This window comes from Dendropsophus ebraccatus, chromosome 14 (genome assembly GCF_027789765.1).
Source record: "Dendropsophus ebraccatus isolate aDenEbr1 chromosome 14, aDenEbr1.pat, whole genome shotgun sequence".
NCBI classification, from domain to species: Eukaryota; Metazoa; Chordata; class Amphibia; order Anura; family Hylidae; genus Dendropsophus; species Dendropsophus ebraccatus.
This window is the reverse complement of record NC_091467.1, coordinates 43,494,847-43,508,308: the sequence shown is the minus strand read 5'-3', so window position 1 is coordinate 43,508,308 and position 13,462 is coordinate 43,494,847. Positions and strand designations below refer to the sequence as shown.

General features: G+C 44.2%; 1 protein-coding gene across 4 annotated transcripts; it reads right to left on the bottom strand.

Moving 5' to 3' along the window:
• Window positions 1-1,531: 1,531 nt before the first annotated feature.
• On the bottom strand, window positions 1,532-13,152 carry MAFG (MAF bZIP transcription factor G). 4 transcript variants are annotated; one of them, XM_069953675.1, is made up of 3 exons: window positions 12,953-13,152; window positions 6,588-6,651; window positions 1,532-5,645 (listed from the first exon to the last, which is right to left on the bottom strand). In XM_069953675.1, exons 2-3 carry the CDS (start codon window positions 6,624-6,626, stop codon window positions 5,193-5,195), a joined length of 492 nt encoding a protein of 163 aa, XP_069809776.1. In that variant the 5' UTR covers window positions 6,627-6,651; window positions 12,953-13,152; the 3' UTR covers window positions 1,532-5,192. The 4 variants fall into 4 exon arrangements, with proteins under 4 accessions (XP_069809776.1, XP_069809777.1, XP_069809775.1 ...); XM_069953676.1 differs by having other exon boundaries at window positions 12,980-13,152; XM_069953674.1 differs by having other exon boundaries at window positions 12,889-12,972.
• Window positions 13,153-13,462: the final 310 nt, after the last annotated feature.

Genomic DNA, 13,462 nt, shown 5'->3' with positions numbered 1-13,462 from the left:
ATCAATTACGATACTCGGTACCATTATAGCCCATGGCCCTGCATTCTCCTGCATTCACTGCATTCCACTGCAAAATGCAGCGAAAGCCATATTTAACTAATTAGTTGCCAGTAAAAATAATAAACAGTCCATGCTTACCTGCCCGCGCTCCCTCATGGCACTCCTGCTTCAGTCTCTGGGTCCCTGCTCACTGACTGCCCGCTCAGCCAATCACTAGTTGAGGCTCAGTGATGGGCTGAGGGGGCTGTCAGTGAGAAAGGACCCGGAGACTGAAGCAGGAGGGCAATGAGGGAGTACAGGCAGGTGAGCATGGACCATGCAGAGCCATGGTCTGTAATGGTACCGAGTATCGTAGCAGACCTGCTGCAAAACTGGCAGCATGAAATCCGCGGTGAACTCACTATGGGTGAACACACCCTAAAAGATTCATTTATTGGCTTTCTGGTGCAGATTATAGTCTCATTGCTACCCATGTGCTCTGGGTCAGTTTGTCTGTTTCACATACACTCACCGACCACTTTATTAGGTACACCCTGCTAGTAACGGGTGGTCTTCTGCTGCTGTAGCCCATCTGACTCAAAGTTCGACGTACTGTGCGTTCAGAGATGCTCTTCTGCCTACCTTGGTTGTAACGGTTGGCTATTTGAGTCACTGTTGCCTTTCTATCAGCTCGAACCAGTCTGCCCATTCTCCTCTGACCTCTGGCATCAACAAGGCATTTCCGCCCACAGAACTGCCACTCACTGGATGTTTTTTCTTTTTCGGACCATTCTCTGTAAACCCTAGAGATGGTTGTGCGTGAAAATCCCAGTAGATCAGCAGTTTCTGAAATACTCAGACCAGCCCTTCTGGCACCAACAACCATGCCACGTTCAAAGGCACTCAAATCACCTTTCTTCCCCATACTGATGCTCGGTTTGAACTGCAGGAGATTGTCTTGACCATGTCGCCATGTGATTGGCTGATTAGAAATTAAGTGGTAACGTGCAGTTGGACAGGCGTACCTAATAAAGTGGCCGGTGAGTGTAGTGCTATTCAGTATCTGGTGTTGGTAAGTGAAATACTTACTGGTAAAGTTCATCTGGTGGATTGCAGTTATGCTTCTTGAGTTCTGGTGCTGTCAACATGTTTCCCTTTGGAAAGTGTTGTCTTTATTTGTTTTCTTTCTGTTACTGGTCACAAGAGGAAAGATGCCATTACACTCTTCTAAGCATCCTAATGCTTCGACTTTAGGTCCCATAGCTCCATGACTGGCTTTTTTAAGCAAGTCTGAAGATACACGTGCAATCCTTCACATCAGGACTAATAACAGTCCGTAAACTTACAAAAAGAACGTTGTCAGCCATGCGCTTCAATTGACTTACATTCTGGTCCCTGAAGCACAAGGGGCCAGAGCACCAATGTATTGCAGGCATGTCCCCCCTGCAGCTTCCTCGAGGTTTGCACATTTCCTTACTCAAAGTCATTTTACTCAAACACAGCTCTTTATAAGATGTTTATTTGCAATATACAATATAAAATAGACCTTATATCAAACATACATAATATACAACAGAGGCACACTCAAATCATCCATAGCTCCCAATAGGCCAACAGATGCTTCAGCAGAAATCGTGGACTATTGGAGACCATGGATTAGAAATGAACGTCCAAAATATACAGAAATAAATAACATCATATACACTTTTAAAGGTATTTACAGATGCAAATGCTACAATAATTTAGCAATAAATATCAGTCTATATGTTTGTGATACAACCCGTATCACTGACTCGAAGACATCGATTTAAGGAGAGTGCATACTGCAGACCCTACCACATAAAAGCCTTGCTGTGAGGAGCACAAACCTGAACTTTCACAGTGAGACCATCGCATGGCATATTATACTGTGATAAGAGGAGTCCACGGACTATTTTTACTTCACTGGATCTAGCTACATACCTTTACACAGACATCAACTGTGGTATATATTGGTGAATTCTGTCATTGGGAGCCCCGTCATTTTATATCTATGGGTCATTATGCTCAATGGCTTCAGATGTGCTGGCTGGGTTAGCTAACTAATGGTGCGTTTACACAGAGAGATTTATCTGACCAATTTTGGAAGCCAAAGCCAGGAATGGATTTAAAAAGAGGAGAAATCTCAGTCTTTCCTTTATGGCCTGCTCTCTGTTTATAGTCTGTTCCTGGTTTTGGCTTCAAAAATCTGTCAGATAAATCTGTCTGTGTAAACGCACCATAACAATGTTGCCCACAGCTTGAGATTCTAGATTTAAGGGAGTCAGCCAACTTTAGGCATCTTTGATAAAAGAGTGTCACTTTCTCTCAGGGTGTCACTTTCTATTAGGCTGGGTTCACAGTACGTTTTTGCAATTAGTTTTTTTCATCATTTTTTTTTTTTTTTTTAAACGGATGGAAAAAAACGGATGCATGTGTGTGCATCCGTTTTTCCATTGACTTCTATTATTGAAAAAAAAACCCGGATCCATTTTTTATACAGACACAAAAATGAGGTCAACTACGTTTTGTGTCCATTAAAAAAAAAAAAAGGATCCGTTTTGATCCCTCTTTTTTTTTTAATAATGAAAGTCAACGGAAAAACGGATCATAACGGATGCACACAGTTGCATCTGTTTTTTATTATCATTTTTTTGCAAAAAAACGGATTGCAAAAACTTAGTGTGAACCCAGCCTTATACCGATTCATTTCTGGTTATATAGTTCTGCCCCCAGTCCTATGTGCAGCTGGACAGCTTCTTCATCTATAAAATGGCTGTCTAAAGAGGGGTGCATAAAAATACACTTTATTATGCCTCCTCCATTGCATCTGCACTCCTTGCATGAGTGGAGTGTATTGCTTTGGAGGAGGCAGAGTGACGAGTATGTTACATGTTTCTCCATAGGCAGCCATGTATGGACGGATGAGGACGACTTTACTGGAGGACAGAGGATGGAGCTACATACTCATAAAGAACGAAGCCACAGCAGGACATGAGTATAAGAATGTGTGACTCACTGGCATGACTGGCACTCATTTACATAAGATACCTAAAAGTGTCCAACCTCTTTAAAGCGAATGTACCAGCAGTACATAAGCTTTAAGACTTTCACATGGATAGAACGGCGCAGTGAAGCCGGGGCCACTGTCCATTTTCTTAACCGTGGCCCAGTTCCCGTGTGTGGCGCCATTCTATTCCCAGTCACTGGCCGGGGCTAAGGCACTGGGGGGTAATTCTAATGGAGCGGCTTCATAGAGGTGCGTGGGTTTCCTCCCACTGGGGGCAGGCCGGCCGCCTCCAGTGCTTCAACCTGGCCGGAGCCCAGGGATAGAACAGCACCATGCGCAAAAACTGGACACCAGTTCAAAAAAAGAAATGGGACCCCGGTGCCGCCCTATCCATGTGAAAATCTTAAAGCGTATGTACTGATGGTCAGTCTTTAATCTCCAAAATTATTCTTGTGGTCCCTTAATGCAAAAATCCTAGTTCTCTTGGATTACTTTATATAGTGCATTACATGCTGTCTATTTAATATATTATATATTTCTTTATATAGCTGACATGGAAAATCATAGCAAGGTATGAGCACAGCTACTATATACACAGACTCAGCTTATCAATGTATACTTACTGTATATTACACATTACTTGATTGTATTAAATAGACCAGCTATAGTTGACTGTATAACATTGACCAGCTATAGTTGTTCTGTTGCCTCTGTACCATAAACCACTATCTCATTATATAGGAAATGTGTAAACCAGGACTTCATGGACAGTGCTTGACACTACCTTTGTGTTAGGCCCCTATTCAGTTCTGTTATTTTATTGATATGAATGTACTGGATTCTTCTTCAGTGCTAGTACTGGCAATAAAGCATAGACGTGAACACAGAGCATAGCTATACAGAGGTATCTGCATATGTGGCAACTGACTTGGAAGGACTATCATTACACTGCATAATACTGTATACATCAGGACGAAAGGTATTCTAATGGGCTGAGCGTCTAACCAGCTGTAAAGAAAGAATCCTTCACTAAGTAACTGCTGCTACAAAGGTTTTGATAGTCAATTGTGATGCCTGACCACCAATATCCAGAAAAGGCTGGGTCATTGTAAGTACTGCTCCTCCCAAGGAGATCCCACCACTGTTATATCCTGCAAATATTATTTTATACCAGGCTTTGGTGCCCTCCATGTAAAGCTTGTGATCGACCCCAGTGTCTTTTATAGAGAAAGCTTCAGTGCATTATACAAAAAGTCTGTTGCCAAAAAGGGGCAATATAGCTACTGGTGAGGCTTCATTCACATACAATGCCCATAGATAAGTAGAGTGCATATAGATGGCTTTGATGGGAGCATCAAAGCCGCCACCAACATATTCTGATACACAGTTTTGGCACAGAAACGCCAGCAACTTCAGACAATAGTCCACCACATTGAGAACAAACCATAATGTTCACTAACTCAAAACTGCACACCGACTACAAGAGAACACTCACACTGACAACACAGGGCCACACACTGACCCATACGTTGCATGACCTCACACCACCAATAGTCAAGTAAGGAGCAGCATAGTCTGAAATCACAAACCACACAACACAAAGAAGAGCTGCGTACAAACACACAAGAGGGTATCACTCACAATCCCACAAAACAGCAGAACCACCTGACATCTCACTGTACAGACGGAGCCACAACACCGTGTACTTCAAGTATCCACTGTACATACTGATCCAAGACGAGTAGCACAACTTGACGTCACACTATACACGGAAGACACGACGCGACAGGAAACTGGAAACACAGACAAATCCTAAGGACTCTTTCAAGTGTGGAAACTAAAGCTGGTGTATAGGGGGCACTCACTGATGTAGCTCTGTCACCTGCCATTCTGATGGCTAAAAGTTTGGACTGAGCACCTAAACAATGAGTGATATGAAGCTTAGCGAGAGACCCCCATTCTGTCATTTTACATCTTGCTGCAAAGACATGAATGCTGAAATTTCAGATTCCCTGCAACAGCACCCAAACCCCCAACATTTCCAATAGATTATACTGCTGAGCCCCCTTGTTTCTTGCTTGAACTCTAGAGATCTCTTCAGTAGCTAAGGAATTCTTTGGGTACCTGTGCTTTGGGAAATGCTTAATGGTGGTCAGTGCCGCCATCACTTCTTTTGCCTCCTTCTCTAAGAACGTGCCTCTGTTTTAGACTTCACTATGGTAATGACACTGGTGGCGGCTACTTTCCCTGGTATAAGAGGCCTCATGCCGGGTGTAAATGGCCCTCTTGGAGGGTTGATGGGACTTCGTGCTACAGTCCTGGCAAAGTTCTGCAGGGCTTCATATTTTGACCTCAGAGAGTCCAGTTCCAGGCGCATGCTGGCATTCTCCGAAGCAAGTTTCTCCACCTCTTGCTGCAACTCTGCTTTCTGCTTTTCCAGCTCTTCCTTCTGTGTTACCCTCTTTACCCTGCAGCTTGCAGCATAACCACGGTTTTTGAGTGTGCGACGTCGTTGCTTCAGCTGGATGATCTCTTCTTTGGACAGACCCCGCAGATGCTGGTTCAGCTCCCGCACAGACATGGTGACCAATTCTTCATCTGTAAGACTGGTGCCATTCTCCCCTGGCTCCCTCTTTACCTAAATGGAAGCAGGCAGAGTGTAACAAAGGCAACTGGAGACTGCAAATTGTTCAGGAAAATTTCAAAATTAACGTTGGATTTAAAAAAAAAAAGGGGGCTAACCATCGTCTGATAAAAGGGGTCTGCCTGGATTGCCTTCATAATCCTATAACACAATGATCTCACATTCAGGGTACAAACCCACTTGACGTATTTGCTGCGTGAATCAGTCTTAGGGTACAAACACATACACCGTATACGCAGCGTATTTACTGCTGCGATACGCAGCAGATTAGATCTAAATAACTGAACACAGCATCAAGTCTGCTGCGTATCTGCTGCGTATACGGTGTGTGTGTTTGTACCCTGAAGCTACATGCGTTTTTCGCACAGGTTGTTAACAACTGATGCTTTGCTAACAACAAGCTTCACGCTTCAAAAATACGCAATTGCGTATTTTAATGCAGAACAATTGTATAAAGCCAACCTGCGTTTTGCCTGCTTATTTTTAAGACTGATTCACACAGCAAATACGTCAAGTGGGTTTGTACCCTCACGCTTCAAAAATACGCGATTGCGTATTTTAACGCAGAACAATTGTATAAAGCCAACCTGCGTTTTGCCTGCTTATTTTTAAGACTGATTCACACAGCAAATACGTCAAGTGGGTTTGTACCCTCACAGTGCCTCTTCACAGACCTAAAAATACCATACGTTGACCAAAGGCTACAAGACTTTGCCAGTAATATTGCTATTTTACCAGCTTTTGGCTGCTACATGTAGGCTATGGCAGTGTTATCAGCAATAGCTCAGAGATCTCAGAAGTTAAAAACTAAAGGAGCATTGTTCTTTGAAGACCACAGGGTTCTGCTCGTGACCCACCACCGATGCCACCTGTTTGTCCCAGGATCACCTAAGACAGGGGTAAGGAGTAACAATTTAATGGTCCAGAGGTCCTTACCTTTAGAGCTTTGCTGTTTCCCTTGCTTAGAGTCGTCATACCCTGGGAGCCGTCTGTCAGCAAACTACAGAGAGAGAGAGAGGAAGCAATGTGTTATAGTGACCTCTAGAACCAGGTCTTTTCCTACATTACCCTCTCTGCTTCCTTTACCTATTGCTATCCATATGCCCGGAGGTCCTGATCTGTGACCCTATTTAATAATAAGCTTTTCCTTTCACAGGGGACAAACCTATTACAATCCCCAGTGAACCAGGGAGGGAAAGAGCAGCAGAGCAGACGAGTCATGCTGAGTCAGCACAGCGTTGTATCAGAGAGCAGCATGCTGTATCCTGTGTGTGTGTGTACATCTAATATGTGTGTATATATATATATATATATATATATATATACACTTAATAATAATAATCATCGCAATTATGTTATTTATATATCTCGCCAACATATTCTCCAGCATTTTACCATACTGTTAAAAATAGCAACAATCTCCCCAGTAGACAAGTCTAACAAGGAATGGCCTGCTGCAGCCACACCAGGATTAGCACCAATGTCATCCACGGGGCTAATCCTTGGGGTCTTCATGAGGAATCAGCAGTAAGTGACGTCATTTATTAGCTGTGGACTGAAATAAATTGTGAAATAAGAGACGAACTGTTATCACATTCTGTCAATTTTAACCTGTAAGAACACAGCCGTATCCATAACATATAAAGGAAAATAGAATTAGGGAATTACACCTCCCCCCCCCCCCCAAGTGCATTACAAACCCGCCAGTCCACCCACCCACCCACCCACACTACATGACCACATTTTCTTGATACATTGGTCGACTCCTACGAGAGGATCACCCCTCAATTTCTAATACATTTTGGGTGGTTTCACACAATATGTGTGTGACTTTGGATATAGCGCCATCTAGTGTGATGACATAATTGTGCTGTTGACATCATTGTGCAGTCTGAGGCTGGGTTCACACACTGTATACTTCAGGCAGTATTTGGTCCTCAAGTCAGGTCCTCATAGCAACCAAAACCAGGAGTGGATTGAAAACACAGAAAGGCTCTGTCCACACAATGTTGAAATTGAGTGGATGGCCGTCATATAACGGTAAATAACTGCCATTATTTCAATATAACAGCCGTTGTTTTAAAATAACAGCAAAAATTTGCCATTAAATGACGGCCATCCACTCAATTACAACATTATGTGAACATAGCCTTTCTGTGTTTTCAATCCACTCCTGGTTTTGGTTGCTATACAGCCTCACAAATACAGCCTCAAATATACATAGTGTGAACCCAGCCTCAGTGATACTGCATCTATGCCACAGGCATGTACAGAGGAATATAGTGTGATGACATCATTGAATAGTCATGACATCACATCTTTCCCTCCTTTTAAACATGCAACCATCACATCCTTAAAATGCCAAACCATGACCCGTCCTCCTTGTCTAACTACAGGCCCATCTCACTTCTCCCCTTTGCTTCAAAACGCCTTGAACAACTACCTCCTAAACATGTGTACTCTGAATTGTCCCCTTAGTTCTCATCCAACTCACTTTTTGGCTATGTTCACACTTGGTTTAACAGCGTCCACTGTATAGCAACAGACATTGTTAAAGTGACGGCCACCGGGCTGCATTCAGCACGTTCCTGCAGCCATTACCTCTGTTTTACAACTGACTAGCCCGCAAATCAATTAACTATTCACTTCAATGCAAAGTGCAGCCACCGCCGCACTTTACATTGTATGAACAGCTATAATTTCCGGCATTATAATAGGCAGGTACATTATTTTAACGCCCGTTTATTTTAACAATGTGTGGACACATGTCCTCGTACCACTCCAACCACACATATAGCATCTCGCACTCACACTTCACCTCCTAAGGCCTTATCCACACGTCCTGCAAAGTTGTCTGTGATTGCAGATCAACTTATTGCCCATTGATTTTCACACATATTCACACATTCCATTTTTTCACGGATCCACAATCTGTTCCTTGAAAAAATAGGGCATATCCTAGTGCTGATTGTGATTGCAGTACGGATTAGCCAATAGAAATCTATGGGATCTGTGTTTTTCACGACTGTCACATCAAATCAAAGCAAACTAGTTCATTTTTTACCAGCATTTGTAGGCGTGGATACGGATGCATTGCCGATGCCGATGCATTGCCACTTCCCTCCACCTCAAAAACATTTCCCAAATCCGCTCCTACCTCAGCAAAACTGCTGGTACATGCCCTCATCATCTCCTTAGATGCATCTTAGACTGCTGCAACATCCTACTGTCTGGCCTTCCATCTGACACCCCTGCGCCCTCCAATCCATCATTTAACCATTACTATCATTTGTAGTAACTTTTGCTATGTCATCAAACATAGGAAAAGTTACTGATCGCACCTCAGTGGGTCTCAGGCTTGAGACCAGCTGCGATCCCGAGATACAGCTAAGGGGGAGAGCGTGGTAGCTATCAAATCCGAATTGTTCACACCAATAGTCTATAGAGCGTGCTAAAGGGACGTTTGGCCAGGCAGTGGAGTGTACCACTACACACACTACCAGGCTGTATCTCTGGATCACAGCAAGTGTCTCAGGAGTGACACCCATTGAGATCAGTAACACTAACACTAATCTACCTCTCCCATCGCTCCTCCTCTGCCAATCAGTTCACTGGCTAACAAATTCAGTTTAAACCACATACAGTGGTGCCTTGGATTACGAGCATAATTTGTTCTGGGACTGTGCTTGTAGTCCAAATCCACTCTTAAACCAAAGCAAATCTTCCCATAAGACATCATTGAAATGCAGACAATTGGTTACACACCCCATAAATATTGATTTTATATTCCGAAAAACATGTAGAACAGATAAAACAAACATTTATAAAGAGCTGAATATGTGATATTATAAGTTACTGTACAGTATAACAATCAGCATGTGGAGTATAATGTATAGTAAGTGCATAAACCTGAAAATACAGCCACAGTTTGTAGATACAGGATGGAGCTGCAGATCCCTATAGGGCAGTAGCGTAGGACAACAGGCTAGAATAGAGAAGCAGGGCTGCTGTCAGAGGTCTGTGTGGTCACATGACAGCAATAGGGAAGGGGTGTGTGTTCAGCATGGACCAATCAAGACTGACAGAGACTGCAGGGGGCATGAAGGAATGAGCAGGGCAGATGTGGGCGCATTCATGCAGCACTCTGTCCGGGGTGAGACGGGTTACAGCTATGAGGAGATGACCTCCACAGTCTGGTCCCCTGATGTAAGCTCCAGCCTGAAGTGGATCTGCTATGATTTGGAAGGTAAGGAGACTACCTGGGTTAGAGTACATTGCTGTAGACCCTGGTATGCAGACCATGCCCCTCCCTCACTTGCACTCCCACCCAGTACAGGGAGCTCTTAAACCAAAGCAATGCTCTTAAACCAAGTCACAATTTTGAAAAACTGTGAGCTCTTAAACCAAAACGCTCTTATACCAAGTTACTCTTAAACCAAGATACCACTGTACTCTGGTCACATCTGGCTCTCATCCACCATCAAGACCTTCAAAAAGCAACTGGAAAACCCATCTAACATCATTGTGCAGTCATGACATCACATCTATGCAGCAGCCATGTACAGTGGGTAAATAAGTATTTGATACACTGCAGATTTTGCAAATTTTCCCACCTACAAAGAATGAAGAGGTGTGAAATTTTTATTGTAGATACACTTCACCTGTGAGAGGCAAAAACATTTCTAGAAAATCACATTGTAGGGTTTTTAAATAATACATTTGCATTTTATTGCATGAAATAGGTATTTGATACAATAGAAAAACTATTTAATATTTGGCACATAAACCTTTGTTTGCAGTTACAGAGTTCAGACGTTTCCTGTAGTTCTTGACCAATCTTGCATAAACTGGAACAGGGATTTTGTCCCACTCCTCCATACCGATCCTCTCTAGATCGTTCAGGTTTCAGAGCTGTGCAACTGTAATGACACACGGCCGTGTCCGTTACACCCTACCTGCTCTGGGGCACACTGCGCTGTGATCATTTCCTTTTCTCTGAGCCTGCTTGTCCTCTTGCTCTGAGCTGGCCTCCTGGAGGATGGGGCTCCCTCTAGTGGCAGATATGTGCCTGTCTACCTGATTTATAAGCTCAGCACACAGGCTCTGGAGTCTTCTGGCATGTTCTCCTGAGGGTATATATAGTCTCCACCTCCTCACCTCTTTGCTCAGTTCTTGTTTCTCAGTCAGCAACCATGTCTGTGCTCCCTGACTATCCGTCACTTCCCAGTGATCTTCTAGCTATTTGTATCTCCATCCATTCCTAGTTCCAGCTCAGTTCCACTCTGAACTACGTCCAAACGCTGTGTCCTGCTTTTCTACCACAGGGGAAGAGCACCTAGTCCCGGACTTCAGCGCTCCTTGAGTCAATGGTAACCGACCTCCTTCCTTGAGAGTAGTGACCTGGGACTTTCCCTTAGTGAAGTCCAACCAGCCTTGCGGCAGCCATTGGTGGGCCGGGGGTCCTTAGACTCGACTCCTCGTGAAAGGAACACCAGAATTCCTCGGTGATCCAGGGAATCCACCTCCTCAAGCTTGGACTATCCATTACAGAAACATTAAGTTTCAGTTCCCTCCAAAGATTTTCTACTGGGTCCACGTCTGGAGACTGGCTAGGCCACTTCAGAACCTTGAAATGCTTCTTACAGAGCCGCTCCTTAGTTTAAGGGTATTGTGATGCTGGAAGACCTAGCCATGACCCATCTTCAATGCTCTTACTGAAGGAAGAAGGTTGTTGAGCAAAATCTTGCGTTTAATCCATTCTCCCTTCAATACCATGCAGACATCCTGTCCCCTTTGCAGAAAAGCACCCCCAAAGTATGATGTTTCCACCCCCATGCTTCATAATTGGGCCTGTTTTCTTCGGGTTCTACTTATCCTTCTTCTTCTTCCTCCAAACACGGTTCTATTTTAGTCCAGTTTGACCACATAACCTTCTCCCATGCCTCCTCTGGATCAGCCAGATGGTCACAGTTTTTATTCAAATTTCTTTTTCTTTATTAAGAGTGCCTTCACATGTAACGACTCGCAGCAGAAATCTTGCTGCGAGTTTTGCAGCAAGATCCGCTACGAGCTAAGGTCCAGGCAGGCCCCTGTGACTACATACTCGCAGCGGTCTGAGAGAACGCTGCAAATTTGTAATTAAGCCGCCCCCTTAACCCCTTAATCGGCACCCGCTCCGCTGTGTGTATACATTACTTGTCTCCTTGCTGCACGGGGTCCCGGCTTTCTGCTCTGCCACCCAGCCAATCAGTGTGTTGCCCAGCCGCAGCCACTGATTGGCTGGGCGGCAGAGAAGGAAGCCGGGACCCTGCGCAGCAATGAGACAGGTAATGTATACACACAGTGGAGCGGGAGCCGATTAAGGGGGGCGGCTCAATTACAAACTGAAAGACCGTTGCGAATATGTATTGACGGACACCTGCCAGGACCTTAGCTCGTAGCAGATTTCTGCTGCGAATTGTTACGTGTTAATAGCATAGTGTATAACTATAGTAATCTTTGAGACTATGGGCCCAGCTCTTCCAGGTCATTGACCAGGTTCCCCCGTGTAGTTCTGGGCTGATTCCAGACCTTTCCCTGATCATCCTTACCCCCACCAGGCCAGAACTTGCATGGAGCCTCAGACCTAGGAAGGCCGTCATCTTGCTGGTCGGTCGGTGATCAAATACTTATTTCATGCAATAAAGTGGAAATTAATTATTTAAAAATCATACCATGGGATTTTCTGATTTTGTTTTTATAGATTTTGCCTCTCGCAGGTAAAGTGCTATATAAAAATGACACAGCTCTCCATTCTCTGTAGGTGGGAAAACTTGGAAAATCGCCAGAGTATCCAATACTTTTCAGGGAAATGCATATAAATCATTCCTTCAGGATCAGTCCATGTACGCTGATCTATCTCCTGTCCTGCTGCTAATATTATATATATATATATATATATATATATATATATATATATATATAAATAATCTCCTGTCCTGCAGCTAGTATATGTATATATATATATATATATATATATATATATATATATATTCTCCTGTCCTGCAGCTAATATATACTTTAGCATGCTAGTGTATAGGTGTGATGGAATGTAGCAGAGCTGTATTATACATCATACAATAGTGGCAGCACAATGACAGATGGGGTACAATGGGCACAGGTAGGTGTGGGTGATGGGCGGGCACACACAGGGCACTGGATGGTAGATATGAGAGGAAACACCTGACATGACACACACCATGGCACAACCATCACAAGTCACCGGTCCCGACCCGACTTCCCCAGCCAAACCCGGCAAGCACCTGTCAATCACAACTCCGCCCCTTCACCTTCCTCATGACATCACAGCTATGGTGACGTAGCACATCGTGTAAGGGAGGAGCCCAGCGACCGAGCGATGCCGGTGACGATCACGTGATGCACAGCCCCGGAAGTCAATGACCCCGTCGCCTTAATCCTGAACACTGAATCCTCCGTAGAGCCTAGTGGGTTAAAGCATCTTTGTGACGTCATGACCATGTGATCTGTCACGTGTGTGGGAGGAGTCAGCCGGTGGGCTGTACTGAGCGGAGCTTAGCGTGTATTATGTGTGTCTCGTGCGTGCGATGATGAAAGCCGCGGCCCGGCCCTGACACCTATTCACACTGTGATGATAACGCTGCGCATATTACTGCCGCAACAATCCGGCCCAACCGCAGGTCAAACGGGCAGCAACATAGGAACCAAAACGCAGCCGTATTACTATTGTCTGAATGAGGTTTTAGAGGGAGATCATAGAAAGTGCTGGGACAAATCCAGCTACTAATAGTATT